At 35.4% G+C, this 21,066-nt stretch overlaps 1 protein-coding gene across 2 annotated transcripts in view; it reads right to left on the bottom strand.

Moving 5' to 3' along the window:
• Positions 1 to 21,066, bottom strand: part of Dpyd (dihydropyrimidine dehydrogenase) — an 835,953-nt gene that overhangs the window by 718,695 nt on the left and 96,192 nt on the right. For both annotated transcript variants that reach the window (XM_031375299.1, XM_031375300.1), the window contains exon 3: positions 14,460 to 14,542. In XM_031375299.1, coding sequence (XP_031231159.1) covers positions 14,460 to 14,542 — 83 coding nt within the window. The remainder of the gene's footprint in view (positions 1 to 14,459; positions 14,543 to 21,066) is intronic.

The raw sequence follows: 21,066 nt of genomic DNA, 5'->3' as shown, positions 1-21,066 counted from the left end.
AAAAAAAAAAAAAAAAAAAGAACAAGGGCATCCTGAGTTTTGCAGGCAAATGGATGTAACTATAAAATATCATCTTGAGTGAGATAACTCAGACCCAAAAGCACATGCCTGGTATGTACTTATTAATAAGTGGATGTTAACAAAACAAACAAACAAACAAACAAAACAAAACAAAACAAAACAAAAAAACAGTGCAGAATACCCAAGATACAGTCCATAGAACTCAAAAAGGCAAACAAGCTGAAGGGTCCCATTGGGAGGGAGAAAAATACAATCACAAGTGGGGAGAGAGGGAGAGACCTGGGAGGAAGAGTGGAGAGGGAAGGGAGGGAATGTGGGGGAGAGGAGAACCTGATCTGGTTATGGGTGAGGGAAAAGGACTGAAGCCCTGAGGGCCAGCAGAAAGAATGGAAACAGGCAACCTTGGGAGATAGGAGTGTGGGGAGACCCTCCAGAATACACAAGAGACCTGGATGCTGAGAGACTATCAGGACTCAAAGGAAGAAACCTTAGATGAAATGCCTGACAATAGGGAGAAGGAACTTATAGAGCCCACCTCTAGTTGGAAGATAGGACACCAAGTGAGGGATGGGGTTGCCACCCCACAGTCACATCTCTGACCCATAGTTGTTCCTATCTGAAATAATTACAGGGACGGAAATGGAGAGGAGCCTGAGGAAAAGAAGATCCAGTGATAGGCCCAAAGTGGGATCCAGCTCAAGGGGAGGTCCCAAGGTCTGACACTATTACTGAAGCTATAGAAAACTCATAAAAAGGGACCTAGCATGATTGTACTCTGGAAGATTCAACTGAAAGAGTCAGATGCAGATATTAGCACTGAACCAATGGACAGAAGTAGCTGACTCCTGTTGCTGAATTAGGGGAAGCCTGAAAGAAGCTGAGGAGAAGGGAGATCCTGTAGGAGGGCCAGCAGTCTCAATTAATCTAGACCCCTGAGATCTCTCAAACACTGGACTACCAAACAGGCAACATACACCAGCTGGTATGAGGCCCCCAACATATATACAGTAGAGGACTGTTGGGTCTGTGTTCACTCAGAGATGATGCACCTAACCCTCGAGACTGGAGACCCCAGGGAGCTTAGAGGTCAGGTGGGGTTGGGGGTTGGAGACATCCATATGGAGACAGGGGGTGGGGAGAAGGTATGGGATGTGGAACAGTCAGAGGATGGATGTAGAGGAAGAATAAAATATGGAGTGTAAAAAATAAATTAATTAATTACAAACATTTTTAAAAGATTTGTTTATTTTTGGTTTTGAAATACAATATATATAAACAGGCATGTTTGTGGATATATATTTAATTGCAAAGGTTGGCTGTGTTACAGGAGTATGATAATGAGTAGAACTTTTGAAAAGGCTAGAGTTAACAAGATTCCTGCCACAGAGAATAGGCCTACCTTTCATAGAAGCAAGACTCTTCCAGATATCATAAAATGAAGCCATTAAAAAGAAAGTAGAAATAAAACCAGAAGCTTTGGAACCTTGCATCTCCAGGGTTTTGAGAGAGAGCGATGGAGAAAGAGGGAGAGAAAGAGATTAAAGTATTCAAATATGAACTCATTTCACGTTAAAATACTCACTAAACATTCTGTGTCCATTATTGACAGTTTGTTAAATAAGTGTTAATTAATTACTTTTCTGGAAAGTGTGTGTTTAGATGGCCCTATGTGTACATAATCTGCAAAGGGATTATAGTTCTGGACTACAAGATGCATTCCAAACAGATGTGTGAGCATGTCACAGACATTCCATGTGGTTTGAGTAGACAACTGGTATACCATCTAACTGTCTCCTTTTAGAGCTGCCACGTTGTGGTAAGCTACTGTTAGTAACATTACATTGCTCCACCACATGGTTGTTTCAGAGTTAAAGTACAAACCACATATATCTGACAGAAAATTTATGCTCACTAGTTCAGGAGGCTGATACCTACTCTTCACCTTGATTCATATTGATAATTTTACAAGCTATATTTTTTCATTAATATTCAAACTTGTTTATTTTCTTCAATGAATGAGTCGACTTCATGGAATATTCCAGAAACTGTGAGATTATGACTCATAAATCAGCATTCTTCAACCTGTTTGTTACTAAAATTAGAGGACTTCAAAATGTTTAGTCCATGAAATACAATCACAAATTCTTGATAAATTTCTCAAACAGTTCTTTGAATTTATTACAAAGTATTTAAGTCATTTTTTTTCTCCAACCAGTGATGAGTAGTCTACAACCAGTGATGAGTAGTCTACTGCACTTGGCTAACTGTTTTTCTTCGTTTGTTGTTTGTTTTTGTAAACACAATTCTCTTCACATGGCTATGGATACTTTGCTGGTCTGGAGTCCAGCTATAGAAAGTAAATGATTCAGGATACTGAAAATGAAGCAGTTGTTAAGTAGTCTTTTGTGTAAAATGGTTTGCTTACTTCTATATTGGGCTATTTGTTACCTTGCCTGTCCAGCACAGCAACAAATTCAAAACACTAATATAATTTAGTAGCTACCTTCATTGTTTCTTGTGATGGAAGATATTTTGCCACCAGGGTAAATTACAGGACAGCAATGGAGAGAATTTAATACATAGCACAGTAACTTGAAATAATGGATAAAAATGTTAATTTTCTGTTCAGAGAGACATGCTGATATAGGAGAGAGGAGATGCTAATATCCAGAGTTTAGAAAGAACTACAGGACTTAAGTACCAAAAAAAATAAAACCAGTGGTCAGTTAGTTGTAAATTGACTTAAATTTTTCAACAAAAGAAGCTTAAGTGTTCAAAACTTTACTCTAAAAACTAGTCAACAACACTAGTCATCAGGGAGATACAAATTAAAAATACTTTGATATCCTACCTCATTCCAGCAGAAAAGCAATCAAAAAATTTGACAAATTTTGGTGAGGATGTAGAGTAAGAGAAACATTTATTCACTGCTGATGGGCTGAATATATTATATATAATATAACATATATAGCTATATAAATATGATAAGCTTCAAGTTCCTAAAAAAAAAAATTAGAAATAGAACAACCCTATGACCCAGCTATTTCACTCCAGGGAAGATACTCAGAGGATGCCATATATTACCACAGAGGGACCACTCTTTTTATTGTAGTTCTATTCAGGAGAGCAAGCAAGTGAAAGTAACCTAGTAGTCCATCAACAGATAAATCGATAATAAAGTCTTCATGTATAAAATGGAATACTATTAAGCTCTAAAGACAACTGAAATCACATAATTCCAGTAAAATGTGTAGACTTAGACTGTATAATGTTAAGGGAAACTGCTCAGTTTCAGAAAGAAAGAAAAATAAAAAAAAAAACAACACATGTTCTTCCTTATATGTGGATCCTAGACTGTAGTGTGTGTGTATGTGTGTGTGTGTGTGTGTGTGTGTGTGTATTTAGGATAGTGTAACATGGAGAAAAATAAAGGATACTGCTGGACAATAACTGACAAATGCAAGTTAAGGATACAGGAATCATCAAAGAGGACATGAGACTGACTATTTTTCTAGTTTTGATTCTGTCATGAATTGTTTTTCATGTTTCCTGCTGGATAATTGCATGAAACTTTGATTTATAGTGGATGTGTAAAGTACAAGATGAGTCTCCCTGGCTTCATCATGGCTACTCTTAAGTATATAAAAATTCACTAAGATGTATAGATTTTAGGTCTAGGCAAGGACTTGTATGTGTGACTGTGTTAATTTAATTGTGCAATGTTTTTGATTTGCAAGTTCTTAAGAGTAATGTAAATTTCATTTTAAAAATTCAAGCTAAAAGGAAAAAAAGAAATGAAAAACAAACAGGGGCTTCAATGTAAACTGAATAAGAGATGTAATGTAAACTTCAATAAGAGATGACTTAGGAAAATCGAAGAAGTCAGCTATTGTATCTTAGCATATTATAAAATACACCCAGATTGATGAAAGTGGATTTAAAAAGAAAAAAAACAATGTGTTCCTAAACAATAGTCTATTATCTATAAAGCCATTCTATTATTCTCCTTAAGTTGTAGAACATGCCAAATATAATTACAAAATACATATTCAAAACATGTAAACCACTAATTTTCCACTTGTAAAAGCCTGATTCAAAAAGCAATTTACGTTATGGTTTACTTAAGCTCTGTAACTACATTAAAATATGATAGTGTATACACAACAGCTTGTTAACAAGATTATCAAAACATTAAAATCATAATGCGCCACTTCAATTATGGATACTTAAAATTAGAGCTAATCCTCACAGTACCAATTTTTATCTCCTAAATAATTTTAGCTATTAGCTGCTCATTCAAATTCTGTATCTCAGATGATCAGCATTCCAGAAGAAGAACTTAGCTCTGCACTCCTCTTTGGTAGTGAACAAAAGCTGCCTCCCTTCCCTCTAGAGGGAACCCTGCCAGTAGTCCTGGGATCACTCAGTACAATTTGTGAATCTTTAGTACAGTCCTTATGTTGTTATGACCCCAAACTGTAAAATTGGTTTTGCTGCTATTTCCTAAGTGTAATGTTGCTACCGTTATGAATTTGTAATGTAAATACCTGTGTTTTCAGATGGTCTTAGGTGATCCCTGTGAAAGGGAGCACTTGTGTCATGTTCCAGAGATTGAAGACCACTGCTCTAGTCTTTACAAAGCTGTCTTTAATCAGAATATAATTCACAGACAACATGAAGCTCAGTAAGAAGGAAGACCAAAGAGTGGGTGCTTCGGTCCTTCTTAATAGGAGAACAAAATACTCACAGGAGCAAATAAGGAGAGAAAATTGTAGAGCAGAGACTAAAGGAAAGGCCACCCAGAGATGATTCCACCTGGGGATTCATTCCATATACAGTTACCAAACCCAGACACTACTGTGGATGCCAGGAAGTGCATGCTGAATATGACTGTCTCCTGAGAGGCCCTGCCAAAGCCTTAGAAATACAGAGGTGGATGTTAGCAGCCAACCATTGGACTGAGCATAGGGTCCCTTATAGAGGAGGTAGAACAAGGACAGAAGGAGTTGAAGGGGTTTGCAAATCCCCTGAGAAGAACAAAAATATCAACCAACCAGAAACCCCAGAACTCCCAGGGACTAAGCCATCAACAAAGGAGTACATATGGCTCCAGCTGCATATGTAGCAGAGGATGGCCTTGTCATGCACCAATGGAAGGAGATTTCCTTGGTCCTATAAAATATCAATAGATGTCATAGTTTAAGGGAATCGAGGGCAGGGTGGTGGGAGTGGATGGGTGGGTGGAGGAACACCCTCATAGAAGCAAGTGGAGGGAGGATGTGATAGGGTGTTTCTGGGTGGGAGGGAAACCGGGAAAGGGGATAACATTTGAAATGTAAATAAAGAAAATAGCCAATAAAAAAACTGGGGAAAAATCCTTTCTTGGCCTTATATATTTTATATTTCTACTGTTCATCTTGTTAGTAGAGTCATTTCAATAAGTTATCCTAATAGTGTTATTATTCCAAATGTATGAAATTAGTCACAAAAGGCATCCACAATAGTGAGAGTTCTTTTTTGTCCTAAAAACAATGCTCTTAATCAAGCAGGGCTTAGAATACAATACTCACATGAGGTTGGACACACTAATTCCTATGTCAGTGACTATGAAAATGGGACACACACACACACACACACACACACACACACACACATATATATATAATCTGCATTTGATTTTCTAGGTGCTAAATTTTTGCAGAATTTCTAACTGATAACTATACAATCAATATTCATCACATTGGATACCTCATTAAATGTTAGAGCAGTGAAAAGAATACCATACTTTAAAAATATTCAAAATTTATATCCTGGGGGCTAAGGAAATGTTTGATGGTCAAGGGTATTACGGGCTCTTACACAGGACTTGAGTTTGGTTCTAAGGGTAGGACTCTTAGGTTCATACATTGAGACAGGATGTGATTGGAAACATAAATAGTTTTATGCACCCGACTTCAAATGGGAGATCTGGTGCCCTCTTTTTCACTCCATGTAAGTACACACACACACACACACACACACACACACACACACACACACATATATATATATATCTGCTGGCAAAGAATCCAGTCACATAAGATGACAATAAATATTAAAATGTATACACAATTGACACCAAATCAACAAACATTCCAGAAGTATTATTCCTGAGCATGTTTACGATTTTAATAAACGTTAGTAAGTATTGCAAAATAATACTTTATTTTATTCCCCATGAATGGTAATAATTAAACAAGCCATCTGAAATTTCTTTCAGTCTCTCCAACAAAGTTGAGTGAATAAAAAGGCTTAGTACTTGTGTGTGTTACAAGCAAGCAACAGAAAACGTGCTTGTGCGTAGACACGTGTGTAGTCATTCAATGGTATGTACGCTGTACGATTAACCTGAAATCACTTACCTATGTTGCATCATTTTATGGGATTAACTATATGCATTTGCTGACTGTGTGCCACTGATGCTTATTATAGCAAACACATCATTAAAGAGCAGTGATGCAATTTTGTATTCAGATTCCAGAATATCCAAAGGGGATCATCTTGAGTTCTTATTTATGTTAGATGACAGAAACCAAGTCAAAAAAAATTACTGTTACCCTTGAAATAACTCTTACTTTATAACAGAAATAAAACAGTGAACTTCTGCTCCCAGAGGGGACACTTGCACTCTTTGATTTGGGGTAGGAATTGTAGTGATGATCTTTGTATGGAAGCCAATGAGACAAAATTTGGGTAAAATAGTATGACATTTCAATTGAAATAGAAGAGCACCAGAATTTTATCTATGAGTATGATTACAAACTTTTTATATTTTTCAATTCAAACACATACCTGTATATTTCTGTTTATAGGAGTGATGTGTATTTATTCCTGAAAACACCGAACACACAAATATGCTACAATGTTTAACCTTCTAAGGTCACTGACAATGTCATGTAAGATAATCAGACTTTTAAAGGGAAAATTTTCTTTACCTATTACTTGAGCAACCTACCATTTTCATTGTCAATCTTTTGTTAACCCTTTCTCCTTTATTTCACATTCTTTTTTAATCTGCCTTTAATTTTTTTTTTGTTTTCTAGTCATTTGTTATATTTTGTTATTTGTTACTCTCAGATATTTTAAAATTCATTTTTAAATTATTAAAAAATTATTTGATGGATTCTGATTCTATGATTGCTATCAGAATGCACATATAGAAAAACCAAAGGGAATTCTAATTCCCTCCAGGCTCTCAGACTGCAAATTTTCTTTGACTTGGAGACGTTTTATATGTGCTTTGTAAACACAATCATAATACATAATTGCACACACATATGTACCCACAGTCATATATGTTTATCTTCAAAACATGATAATTAGGACAGTGATAATGATCTTATTTAGATGAACACAATTGCTCAACAAGATAATTCTTTGTTCACGTTATGGTGGAGAGTCCATTAAAGAAATTCTAGTTTATTAAAGGATACAATGAATTAGTAAAGCAGTACTTAAGTCCAACCCAACAGTGAAATAACTTGTATTATCAGTTGGCAACATGACTAATACCATTCAAGATGGGGGAAAGGGGTGGAAATTAAAGACATGCTTAGTTTCCTACATTGAGACAGGATGAGGTTGGAATAAATAAATAACTTCTTCTTGTTTTCAAATGCCTAAAGGAACTCAATCTTCTATATAAACTTTAGATTATTATTCCTATTTCTGCCAACTCTAATAATCCAAAGAATCAAAGGCATTACAGCAGTTTTAATTCAAACGACAGGTAGACTGATTGTATCTCCTGGAAATCGCTCCCCACGTTGACATGGTTAGAATAGATTTCTTGACTCTGCATCTATGCTGAGTTTCCATTGCACCTTCAAATTCTATTACACCCACCAGAAAAAAAGCCAGCAAACATAAATTGTACAACTCAACATCTCCACCTAGTGACAAGAATCCCAACACGTGATGAAGCCAAGCAAAGAGGAAAAGACTTCCCTTCTGACATCCTGGCAGCTCCTCTCCATAATAAAGATCCAGAAGCAGCACCCAGCACCCAGCACCCAGCACCCAGCACCCAGCACCCAACAGCCTGTTCCCTAAACAACTAGAAAGCTTTGTTCTCCAATTAGTGATGCTTCGAGCCACATCCTTAAACTCAACCAAATTTCATTTCTACAGAGTCCTTTCTTTACTCCTTGCTTGTGGCTTCCAAAGCATGTTACTTTTTTTTTTTTTTTGCCCTTAAAATACTATATTCTACACCACGCTCTTTTGCAGAATTTAACTTCTCTGTTTCTGAAATTATTAAGTTTTAGCATCTATCCTTTCCATGGACCAAACACTTAGTATTCATTGTTCAGTTCTGCCTCTGGAAGTCGAAGTAAACACGTGTAAAAGGGTCTCACCTTCTCTGTTACACTCAGACTTCATTACAGGGTCCACGACAGGCACCAAATATTAAAGTTCAGAAATCAAATCACTTTGAAGTGATGAGAGGGTAGAATCAGCTGAGATAGGCAAAAACACTCTGGAAGGAAGGTACAAAGGAGCTCCTAACGGCATCAAACAGTGGACCAAAGACATGATCTGAGATTATGTCTGTTTTCTTTGTTTTCTTGTACTTAGATATGTGTCTTTAATGTCTTGATTTTCACAAACTTTGTAAAAGACTTCCACAGAAAAGAAGTGTTAGTATGAGTGATTGATAAGTACACACCATGCCTTTGGCACTTTACATGTGAAGAACACAAGTCCAAATCAGTTCCATAAACATTTATGATTGGAGCAAATTATTGTAAACACATACTTCATGCTATTAAAAGAAAATAGAGTCTAGAGACATGTATTTGTTATTTCCTTCAGTTATTCCCACACTTCACTCACATCAACTCTTTGAGTTTTTCAATCCTATTGTACAAAAAGATAAATAAAATTGATAATATTGTTAATGACACAAATGGCATTCAATTGGATCAAGGTAATAATAGCTCACTAATTTAAAAATTATTCAGATTTTCCATAATTTTTATGACTTCTATATAATGTATTTATAGGTGGTAAATTAATACAAAAAAAAGTATGTTTACTTTAAGGTTCTTCATGGTACTTGACACTACATTCCTCAATGTATCCATAAATTCCACTCTTCGTGGCCTTTGAGACACTGAGATTGACTGGCTTAGCACTCAGAACCACTCTGCCCACTGAACCGCAGTAATAACCATGTGCAAGATTTTGTATATATATATTTTTTAATTTTATATTTTGTCTGCCAGGAGAAAGTACTTTCAATACTTTTGAGAATCTGAGTCACATCTTTTCAATGATGTATCGAGTTTGTTTTTTGATTGGTTGTACAAATTGCAATTTAGTTAATGGAAGTCTTTAAATTTTGCTGATATTGTCACATTTATAGGAGATTTTTAATGTATTCAAAGGTTTTGATCATTTTCAATAATGTTTGCTTCACTATCTTCACCCATCACACCTCAAAAATGTGGCCACTTCTATAATCCACTGGGATGTGGTCTATTCATTTTTATTTCATTTAGCTCCTTACTACATGTGAAATTTGCTTTGACCATTACAGATAAGAATATAAAGTGATTCCAGTTTTAAAACAGTAAAAGTTGCTGGGTAGTGGCTACACATGCCTTTAATCTCAGCACTCGGGAGGCAGAGACAGGCGAATTTCTGAGTTCAAGGCCAGCCTGGTCTACAGAGTGAGTTCCAGGACAGCCAGGGCTATAAGAGAAACCCTATCTCGGAAAAACCAAAAAAAAAAAAAAAGTAAAAGTTGATATCATTTATTAAGTGATTGCACATGTCCTGAGTGCTTTATCTGTGTAACTTCACTAGATCATTATAGGAATCACTGTCCATGAGAGCCACTGACTGGCTATAGTACAAAGGAAAGCTTATGATTTTCTACATTTATTTAAAGACGACCCCTCTCATTGATTGTCTTCTTTACAGTTGAACTATATTGAAAGCTTATCTCTTTTGAGTCCTGAAGATTGAACCAAAGGCCTTACACATACTATGCAAGAGCTTTGCCACAGAGCTATACTCCTAGTTCTTTTTACTTCTTAGGATTTAGTTGTTGTTTGTTTGTTTGTTTGTTTGTTTTGTGATTGACACTCAGGATACTTAGAAACAAAGAAAGACTAGAGAATAATACTCGCTTTATCTCCTTTCTATCATCTCACTCTTGTTAGCTTGGGTTTTACACTGGGTATTGTGTTGTAAGTAGACCTTTTTGCCATCTTCTTAACACAGCTACATTTAATGGGCATAACACTTGCCTTGCCCCACAGTGGCCTGTCTTGTCTGTTCACTGGAACTCCATCACTGCACATATATCACACATCTTTCTGGCCATATAAAACTTTCCCTTTAGAAAGTACCATCCAAACCATAATCACAAGAATTCTTTAAGTGAGACATTTAAATTCCTAAAATGAACAATTCCACTCGACCTATGAAATCGCCACCGTGTGCTGGGTACTCTCACACTGATAGCACAGATAATTCTCCCATCACAGTATTAGGGGCAGCCCTATTCCGAGTCTCTCTAGGGTCCACAGAATGTAGATAAGAACCTTCCTGCTATAAGCTTTCCTTCTCCCTGTGCTGCACATCACAGCCAAGCCTCACTTGGCTGATAGTACTTAATTTAAATTTAAAGTCCTAAAATTAAAAGAGCTACTCTTTTGAAAATCGAACACTTTCCCATGGCTGCAGACATCAAAATACTAACCCAGTATCAACCTCATTCTGGGTCCTAAACTATGGGATTATATTTTTCCTATATCAAATGCATATTCCACACATGGGGTAGACTTCAGCATCTCAAAAGCATCTAAAAAGATAAATCATCTGCATGTAGTCATTTTCCTCTCTCTCTCTCTCTCTCTCTCTCTCTCTCTCTCTCTCTCTCTCTCTCTCTCTCTCTCTCTCTGTTACTATGCTTATCCAATGTGCTATTTACCTAGAATATTCCATAAAGAAAGCTGCAGTTCCTGTATTTTTTACATAGGAAGAATTCAGGCTAAGGGGATCATTACACCTAGAATCCCTGACAGTATTAAAACAATCCATAAACTGAAAAGAAGCAGGATCAAGATGCATATCAAAGACTAGTCAGGAAGGAAGCTGGATGAGGACACAGGGTTGAGCACAGGCTGACTCCTCTAAGTGCACTGATGCAGGAGAACAGGGGATACCAAACAGAAGGCCCCAGGACAGGAGTCCAGGTCAGTCTGTCAACTCCAGCCAGGTCTGATACAGCCCTTTGGCATCTCCACCTGCAGTTAAACATTCTCAGAACAAAGGTACACGTGTGGACATCTGAATTCACTGAAGGGCTGGTGTAAAAATGAACTGATGGGGAAAAGGATGCTTCCATTGCCAAGCCAAACCTTTGACAGAGAATAAAGAAAGGAGCTACTGTTAAGTGTGTGGAAGCAGAGAGGAATTCAAGTATACAACCCAAAGATCTGATCTTCCTACCCTTTACTTCCACTGAATGAACAGTTCCCCAAGTGTACAACCTGTATCCTTCAAGTCTGTAATCATCACTTAGTGTGTTACAGAAGTGTAAGTAATATTTTTTAAAGAGACAAATGATGGTCTCTATCCCTACAAGGCACTTTCTCCCTGTACTCTAACTCCACAGAACAATAAATTTATTATAGCTTTACACCCAAAATTATCATGAATATCCTAAAAAATCCAAAAAAAAATTATTCCCTGAAATAATTTAATTTTTTTACAGAACACTAGACTCTGTATAAAGTTGATCTGCATCATATTCTAACAAAAATATTTTCACAGAGCCTGTGGATGTCAGTCCCTTTGCTAACGGAGGCTTGCCTTAGTGATTTCTACCTGTCTGATGTTGCCCCAAATCTGCTCTCTGCTTATGAATTCATGACATAGAAGAAACTTATGATTGATTTAAAAAAAGTCTATTTGCATGTATAGTTGTGGTTTCAAAAAACTGACCAAAAATCCAAGCTTGGCTTCCAACACAGCCTTGCTGCTTTTAAAGCAAACCTTGACAGTCCAGGGTCATTTTTCTTTCCTCTATACTACTTCCAACACTGTCTTTTAGCCTCCGTGACCCTCTTCAATCGCCTGTGTTTAGGGTTGGTCCAGACATCCTTTATATGAAGAAGAACTGATCACAGATGAGAAAGTAATGCATTTATTTTCTTCTTAAATTTTCTCGAATCCCATTTGTGGTCTCCTCTGTCTAGATATTTTCATGTGAAAGAATGAGACCCCAAAATATTAAAAACAGAAGGTGCCCACAGACATGATACTATACCATCTAATGTTACTGGTCGCTAAATTATCCCACTTCATCTGCTGAGTCCAGGCATTAAAGTGTGTGCCTACGTATCTGTATGTGGACACATAAAATATTCAGCCTAAGTAAACAAGTGCATTTCACCACCATGTGATTAAATTCTGAATTAAATTATCTGGACTGCCGCCCTACTCACGGCATGGGTAGTCAGGGGTCACCCCAACTACTTAATGCTGTGTCCCCACCCCCATCCATTCATTCTGATTTCCCTGTGAGCAAGATCTCCCTGTATGGCATAAATAGTACTGATTTTTTAAATTGGCAGAATTTAATAATAATCTTTTTTATCTACAGTTCTCCTACAATTCAACTTGGTTTTTCTGGAGGGCAGATCTCCTCCAATGCTCGCAAGTCCTTGTGTTCATTGTGTTTCCCCATTCACATCCACATCCATTCACGTGGCCCTTTTCAATTCTCTCTGTGTTTTTGGTCTTCAGTTCTTTTATTCAAAAGCATGAGAGCTGGCATCCTCTTTGTCTTCCTGCTTTTCAACGTGTTTATTTCAAGATGAATAGAAATTAAATTGCCAAAATAATTGGTTTCTAAATAGATATTAGTATGCACATTTCACATATTCAAAATTATAAGCTCGACATAAATGACATGTTCAATTTATAGTGGTGCTGTGGTTTTCAGTACAGAATCCAGGACATATTTAAAAACCAGGAATTCATTCATAATTTCTGTCCTAGACTTTTCTACAGTATAATTTACTTTTAATTTTTAATTTAAAATTATTTTTGGTACCTTAAACTTTCTTAGACTGTCACTGCATTTTATACAGACATAAATTCTCAATTGCACACACAGTTTTATTTTTCCATCTTTTTTATTAGTAAAGACATTAACAATAAAATAGGTTTCCTTGCTCCAGCTGGTAATTTCTCCTCCACACTAGTAATATATTATTCCCCTTTTTGTGACATCATAATCATCTATACAGAAGTACCATGTATCTTTGTGTAGAAGCTACTGTTTCCATTAAATTTAATTACCTCCCCCTGTGGTTTTAAATAGAAGTGGCTTCAAAATGAGGGCAGCTTCTATTAAATTTAATTACTTTCTCCTGCTGCTTGCATGGTCAAAGGCAGGTTGCTAAATGAGAGTGGCTTCTAAACTAAAGTATATGGTAGCTGTATGCTAGCAATAACAAAATTGTGTTTAAACCAGCATCCAGTCTGTTAGATTTCCCATTTCCCATATTTTAACTTTCTGTATCTTAAAGCCATCTTAAATAAATGAACATTAAGTTTTTTTTTTAAGTAACATTAGTTTTCTGAGTTCAACAACAACAACAAAAAATATCCCACTCCATTGTGTAAATGCAGAAGACTGGGCCACTGTACGGTTCAAGCTGGGAACTTTCAGTGCTGCTGTTGTTGGTGACTTCCTTGTGCTAAGGATAATGAGCTTATTACTCAGACATTGTTGATGCCTAGTTAAATTTGTCTTTGATTTTGGTCAAATGAATTTAAAAGATGCTTTGTTAAAGGTTATTAAAAAGGATATTAAGGCTGGAGTGAGTGTTGAGAGAATAAAAATACTAATGTTAACTGAATAAAATAAGGTTATTTATAGGGCTTTGCATACAACTGGAAGTAGTTCTATGTTTAGAAATAGTGAGATAATGTAAGTCACTTTAAAAGACTTTTTAAATGAAATAAAACAGAAGATGGAATTTAAAAAAAAAAACCTTTCCAAATTAATTATTAATTAGGAAATAGTACTCAGCTAGACTACCTTTACACAATGTTTATTTTAAACTCACAGGCAGAATTTAGATGAACAATATTTTCATTCAATCACACAATTTAGTATAAATATAAAACAAGACACCCCGGAAGCATTTTAAGTAACAAATTAAACATTTACATTTTTTACTGTGCACTGAGGCTTAACATTTATGCAGCTTCAAAACCAAAGTACAGCCTCAAGGGAAGTCTCTCCACTGACAAATTAATACCTTAGAGAACAGAGCTGAATGGTGGCAATGAACTCATTTGTTCCCCCAATAATGAAGAATGACTTTTTCTTTACCACATCTGTGACTGTTGCTATGGTGACCCAGACTTACCTCACTGCTTCTCGGAGAGCTCCGCGCTCACCAAGAGTCGTGTGCTTGATGTCATCAAAATTATTCTCCAGCTTCCCACAGGTCTGCAACACATTAAAACAGTGAATTAATCCCCCACACCCACCAAAAAATTACATCTATGCAGTTATGTAAAAATATAATCGATTGCATTGATCAAGGGCTCATGAAGAATAGGCACGCTGCTTTAATTGGGTAGGATTCATTAAAATCGACAGTGAAATTCAACAGCCACAAACTCCCCAGTCCTATGATGCAGCTGCAGGAGAAATCTTCTCATCAGACTTTCTTCAAAATAGGTGTTAAAAAAAAAAATGAGTGTCACACAAAACTAGCCAAACTGCCAGGGTTTTTCAGAATAGCAATTAGTTTCCTAAAATAATCTCAGATTCATTAAAGCCGATGTAAATTTAAAAGAGAAAAATCTGTAAAGATAAGATCAAAATCATATTTGTAAGTGTAAATGATAATGATTCAGTTCAAAAATGGGCAATGTGTACCGAAACAGAGAGGGTCAAAGTATGAAAAAAGTGCCACAAATTTTAATCAAAATTTAGAATCAGATCCTCAGAGCAACCTCACATATTATATTTTAAATTGTATGTATGAATCCAAATGTTTTTTTTTTAATTTCAAAATAAATCAGGCCAATTTTCATGCTATCAAGTCTTTGAGGAATATTAAATCAAACCTATACATCACAGGCAACTTAAACCTCATAAAAACTACTAGATGGTAAATACACCAGTGCAATGGATTCTCGAAACTAAATTTAATTTATGAACTCCACTCTTAATTTAATGGTACACTTTACACCAACAATTGTATATAGCCTAATAAGTATCAAGAATGTAGAACTTAAATCAAATTTTAGCCTACATGGGCATTTATTTTAATTATCTCAAACATTTAGGTAACAAAACAATAGTTATGTACTTTGTTTTATGTAGGTGTTTTTGGCTTTTGTTTTTAATTTCACAAACTGAAAAGCAAATGATGATAAAATTTAATTATGAATGTATTATTTCTATTACAAAGCTATAAAAAGAACAAGCTGGATTTCAGAAGACTACTGAATTTAGATTATTGATTTCCAATGTACAAGGGTTAATTAATTTTCAACCCAATAGTATGCAATTCATCATTCTCACCTTTAGTCCTTCATTTTTGAGTAGCTCAAGTTAAGGAAAAGATTACCTTTATACATAATCAAATTATTTTTATGATGGGAATCTAAAAATTTTCTAAAATAAAATATAAATGTTTTTATATTTAATGATGTTCGATTTATTATGTTTTCTAACATGTGGTTAGAGCTTTTAGTGTCCCATTTATTTGAAATATTCTTCAAAATCAGTAAAGCCTCTTTTAGCAATTTTCAGGAAGCTTTGCAATTGTATATTTCTCCTTCTAATAAGTCATGCCTCTGAGAAGACATTTACATGGTTTAAAACTGGAAATCATACCATATGGATATCAATAAAATACTATTGCCCTTAAATACCATCTATCATTGGCAGTCACTTTCCCATAATTAAGTTTCAGTGCCTACAGAATCTATATCTCAATAGCACTCTGATCAATTGGTCAATTTTCCATACATGGGACAGTACCACACACCTCAATTATACTTATATCCATGCTAAAATAAATTAATTATTCCTACAAATAAAGATAGGAAAATAAATTGGAGCAGCAAAAATGGTACATGAACAATCTTTCATGACAAAACTTCAAATAGCCAAAGAACGTCAAGTTCTATATGATTATTGAACAGAAATAAAGGAAACCTTAAGCCATAGGTAAGCACCAATGTGTATTAGAAATTTGTAAAATGAAAAGGACATACTGTGCGAAGGTTTTGTTTGAGTACTAAAAGCTTTATACTAGTAATAGCCCTGTGAACTCTTACAGTCACTTTCCAAAAGGATGGCTGTACTTTCAACAGCCAACTATTTGCACATGCATCCTGCCTTGCTAATTTACACCTGGACTAATGTTTAGTGTATTTATCCGAAGTCTCCTGAAAGAATATCCATGCTAATGTTTTTCCATATTCCCAACTTTAAAGACAAAAAGTTTCATATTAAGATGAAATGTATATGATATAATACATTCATACCCTAGAAAACTCCATACCATTAAGAATGAGCAACTCTAAATATATTAAGTAACATGCAAGCACCCCAAGTTATACTGACCAAGAAGTGACATACAAAAGAAAACACATTCAAAGATACCCTCTTGTAGTTTGCTTCTCTGTTACTGTGACAAAAAAACTGACCTAACCAGCTCCGGAAGGGAAGGGTTTTAGAAACCCCAGTTAACAAACCTACAACAAAGGGAAGTCAGGTCCGGAGCTCAAGCGAGAAGAAATTGAAGCAAGCACCATGGAGGAACCTGGTTACTGCCTTACCTCTAGGATGCATCCACTACATTTCTTAAGTACCCAAGCCCAACTGTTCAGGGATGGTACCACTCAGAGTAGGCGAGACCCTCAACATCAATTAACCATCAAAAACGCCCCACAGACATACTTATAGGCCAAGCCAATGGAGGCAATTTCTCATTTCAGGAGATTCCTTCTTGGAGGGCAAGTTGACAACAGAATGTACAACAGAAGCTAATTGCTGACTTACTACATTTGTATCAAGTTCTGGATGGGCCAGGCAACAATGAACAATCTAAAAACTGATAATTCTATTTGGAATCACATTAAAAAGAATGAAATATTTATGAATACATTCAACAAACAACTGAAAACTACAGAAAATTATAGTTTTTCTTTAAATGATTTTTAAATGGGAAAAAAACCCATTGCTATCAACAAGAAGACTTCCCATTGTGAAGGCGGTTCTATTCTATGGATTGACCCAATGACCCAATGCATAGAAAATTACATGTGGTACGTTATTTTGTTTTTCAAAATTTGATAAATTCTTCTCAAAGTTAAACTGAATGTAAAGGATAAAATATCCAAAACTGCTTGGCAAACAGAGTGAACTTACTAAAATTGTACTTCTAATTTCAAAACATGCTACCATGTACACAATTTGTATAGCACAAGCGTATATGTGTGTGTGTGTATCATACAATATATATGTATGTGTGTGTATATATGTATACATACATATATACATAAAATATACATATATATACATATTTATATTTACAAAGTGACTCTAAAACCTATGATCAATTTACTATTGAAAAGAAAAGCAAGACTATTCAATGTGAGAAACGGCGAGTTCTGCAGAAATATCACAAGGGAGTAAAGTTAGACTTCCTGACTCACACAGCATGCAAAACCAAGTTCAAATAACCAGAAACCTAAACAAAAACTAAAATTTAAAACATTTCAAAGTAACATGCTTTTCTGACTTTGAATTAATCAAAGGTTTCACAAACACACAAAAAAAACCAGAAACTCATATTTGATAGAAGACCTTTCTCTAGAATATTAATATTCTCTAGTAACAAGTCAACTCAATAAAGCACCTTCTGTCTGTTTATATTTTAAATGAGCAAACAAAATATAATAGATAGTCTCCAAACAAAATACAGAATGGCATGAAAATTCAAAAATGCCCACATAATTATTACTCAGAGGACGAGTGAAATCACTAAACTCAGGAACAAGAGCAACAACATCAAGAGCTACATTTTCTCTTGGTCACAAGCTGGCCATGTGAACACAAAGATGCTAGCTCATTAGGAAACAGTTTGTTGCTGTCTTCGAATGTTAGCATAGGAACCACATGAGTATAATCAATGTATAATTAACAGAGTTATATGGCCAGCAATTATACTTTTGTGATAGGGAAATTATAATGAAAGAAAAATGATGTTTCCATGTAAAAATGTGTACACAGATATTCATGTGTTATTGATAAGCATTATCAATAACTGACACAAAATAGAAACAACCTAAAAGTAGTCACATGACAAATGGATAATCAGTTTGGCATCTCCATACCACAGCCTATTATTGCCTGTAAAGAGTTAAGACACAAACATTGTCTGCTGTGGATGAGCCACGAAACATTATGCTAAGTGGGGAAAGGTCATATATTAATGATAGCATTTTATAATTCCATTTATAAAACACCTAGTCTGGGCAAATCAATAAAAAGCAGATTAGTGATCACCAAGGGCTGTAGAAAGAATGAGGTGGGGTCTGCTAATGGGAATTTGATTTCTTGGAAATAAGAAGGAAATGTCCTGGAATTTGTAGTAATTAGGATGCCACTTGTGAATAGACAAAAAACTATAGAATTATAATTTCAAAGGGTGATCTATATGGTACATGCAACATATTTCAGCAACACTGTGATATTAAAAACAGACAGGTAACCTACAGCATTAAAGCTATCCAGCCATAGGAGGCCAGAAGGGCCCTCCGTACACTGATTAACGAGCTTCTTGAAAGTTTCCTTAAATATCTACAAAACTAAAACAATAAAAAGATTTTAAGTAAGCCTGAAAAAAGTATGTTTTTCTTAAGTTTAGCATGATAGATAGATAGATAGATAGATAGATAGATAGATAGATAGATAGATAGGTAGATAGATGATAGATAGACAGACAGACAGAGAGACAGACAGACAGACAGATAGATAGATAATCATGTTGCTTCATTAATACAACCAATATTGGTGGCTTAGGGTATTATTTAAAAAATAAATGTAAATTTAAGAGGCATCCATGCAAATGTATAAATTCATAAGAGTTTTAATTCTTTTTTTATTTTGCATTTTTATTAGATATTTTCTTTATTTACATGTAAATTTCTCCTTTCCCAGTTTCCCTTCCAAAAAACAAACAAACAAACAAAAACAATAAGAACAAACCCCTGTTGCCTCTCCCCTCCCCATGCCTGCCACCCCACCCTCTCCCACTTATTGGCCCTGGCATTTCCCTACACTGGGGCACAGAACCTTCACAGGGCCAAGGTCCTGTTTGCAGCCCCTTAGGACGAGCAATAATATGAACTAACTAGTACCCTCAGAGCTCCCAGGGTCTCATCCACCAACCAAGGACTGACAGGGTGGGTCTGATTGTTCTGGCAGCATGTGTTTAGTATAGGATTGCAAACTCAATCATCAAGAGTTTTAATTCTAGTTAAGAATTATAATGTAGTATCTTCGAAAGGGAGTTAAAATTCAAGAATTTAACATGCTTCAAAATGTCTAACAGCAATTATTTGCTACAAAGTTAGGGGAGGGGCATTTTAATTATCATGTTTTTATTGTTTTGCTTGCTGTTTGAGGCTTGTTGAGACAGGTCCCAAATCTGAGATTATTCTGCCTCAGTGTGCCAAGTATGAAATTATAAATGAAAGCTATAACATTTGTTTGTTGTTTTGCTGTATTACTGCTTAGTTAAAACTGTGGGCTAATGATCAATTTGTGTGACCAAGGGTGATATTAATAAGTATTGGATGCTGAAGTAAGTTAATTAAAAACATTTTACCTGTAGATTGAATGCTGACTTTAATTTTGTTTGGTTTTGTGTTGGTTTGTTTGGGTACAGATTCCTACAATTAAAATGAATCTCAAATAGTTACACAGCTGAGGATAACCCTGAAGTCCATGGATGACTGGCAAGTCCAGAGCATGCTGCCTTTACCGCCTGCGTTTTAGAATCATAGACATGCTGCACTACACCCAGAGTGTTGAATCACATTCAAATATAAAATGTATATGATTTGATATAATTTAAAAATTGGGCAGATGAGTAGTTTGGAGAACTGTTGAATCATATTCAAAAATAATATATATATATACATATATGCATATATATATATATAATTGGATATTATTTGAATAGTTTGGACTACATGGCCAGCACACATACATTTTTCCAATTCTTCTGCACTAACACCAAGCCAGGTTAGAATCTAGACTCTCAAGATAAAACCAGTTTTCATCTAATGTTATTTTTAATATTCTTTTATATTTGGCCTTATATATGGGCAGTCAGAAAAAAATGGGAAAATAGAACAGAAAAAGCATTTCATATGTGTGTGTGTGTGTGTGTGAAGTAACTATTTGTATTATAATAAGTGTTCTTTCTAATGTTTCTACAAAACTATTTAGGTTTTAAAGGATTCTGATTAATAAAAAGATTCATGCAGCATTCCTATAGGAGGGAAAATTAAGAGGAGGATCCTAAATTTTTAAAATTAAAGAAAGAGTTAAATAAAGCACTTTAAATATGAAATTGTATATACTTATTATACACACCCATTACATGGATTTTTAACCAGCTGGTCCTTCCATGAAAACATATATTATTTTTAAAAACATACTTTAAATTCAGTATTCTGATTATAGAAAACAAATGTCTTAGTCAAGATTACTATTCTATTATGAAACTCTATGATCAAAAACAACTTGCAAAAGAAAAGGTTTACTTTAACAGTTCATCATCAAAAGCTGTAAGCTGTAAGAAAAAGAAACACAACAAGGGTAGAGACCTGGAGGCTGTGGAGGATGAGGCTTGCTGGAGGCAGGAGTGGATGCAGAGGCTGTGGAGGATGAGGCATGGCTTGCTGGAGGCAGGAGTGGATGCAGGGGCTGTGGAGGAT

This window comes from Mastomys coucha, unplaced genomic scaffold, assembly GCF_008632895.1.
Source record: "Mastomys coucha isolate ucsf_1 unplaced genomic scaffold, UCSF_Mcou_1 pScaffold16, whole genome shotgun sequence".
Lineage (NCBI taxonomy): Eukaryota > Metazoa > Chordata > Mammalia > Rodentia > Muridae > Mastomys > Mastomys coucha.
This window is presented reverse-complemented; position numbering and strand designations above follow the sequence as displayed.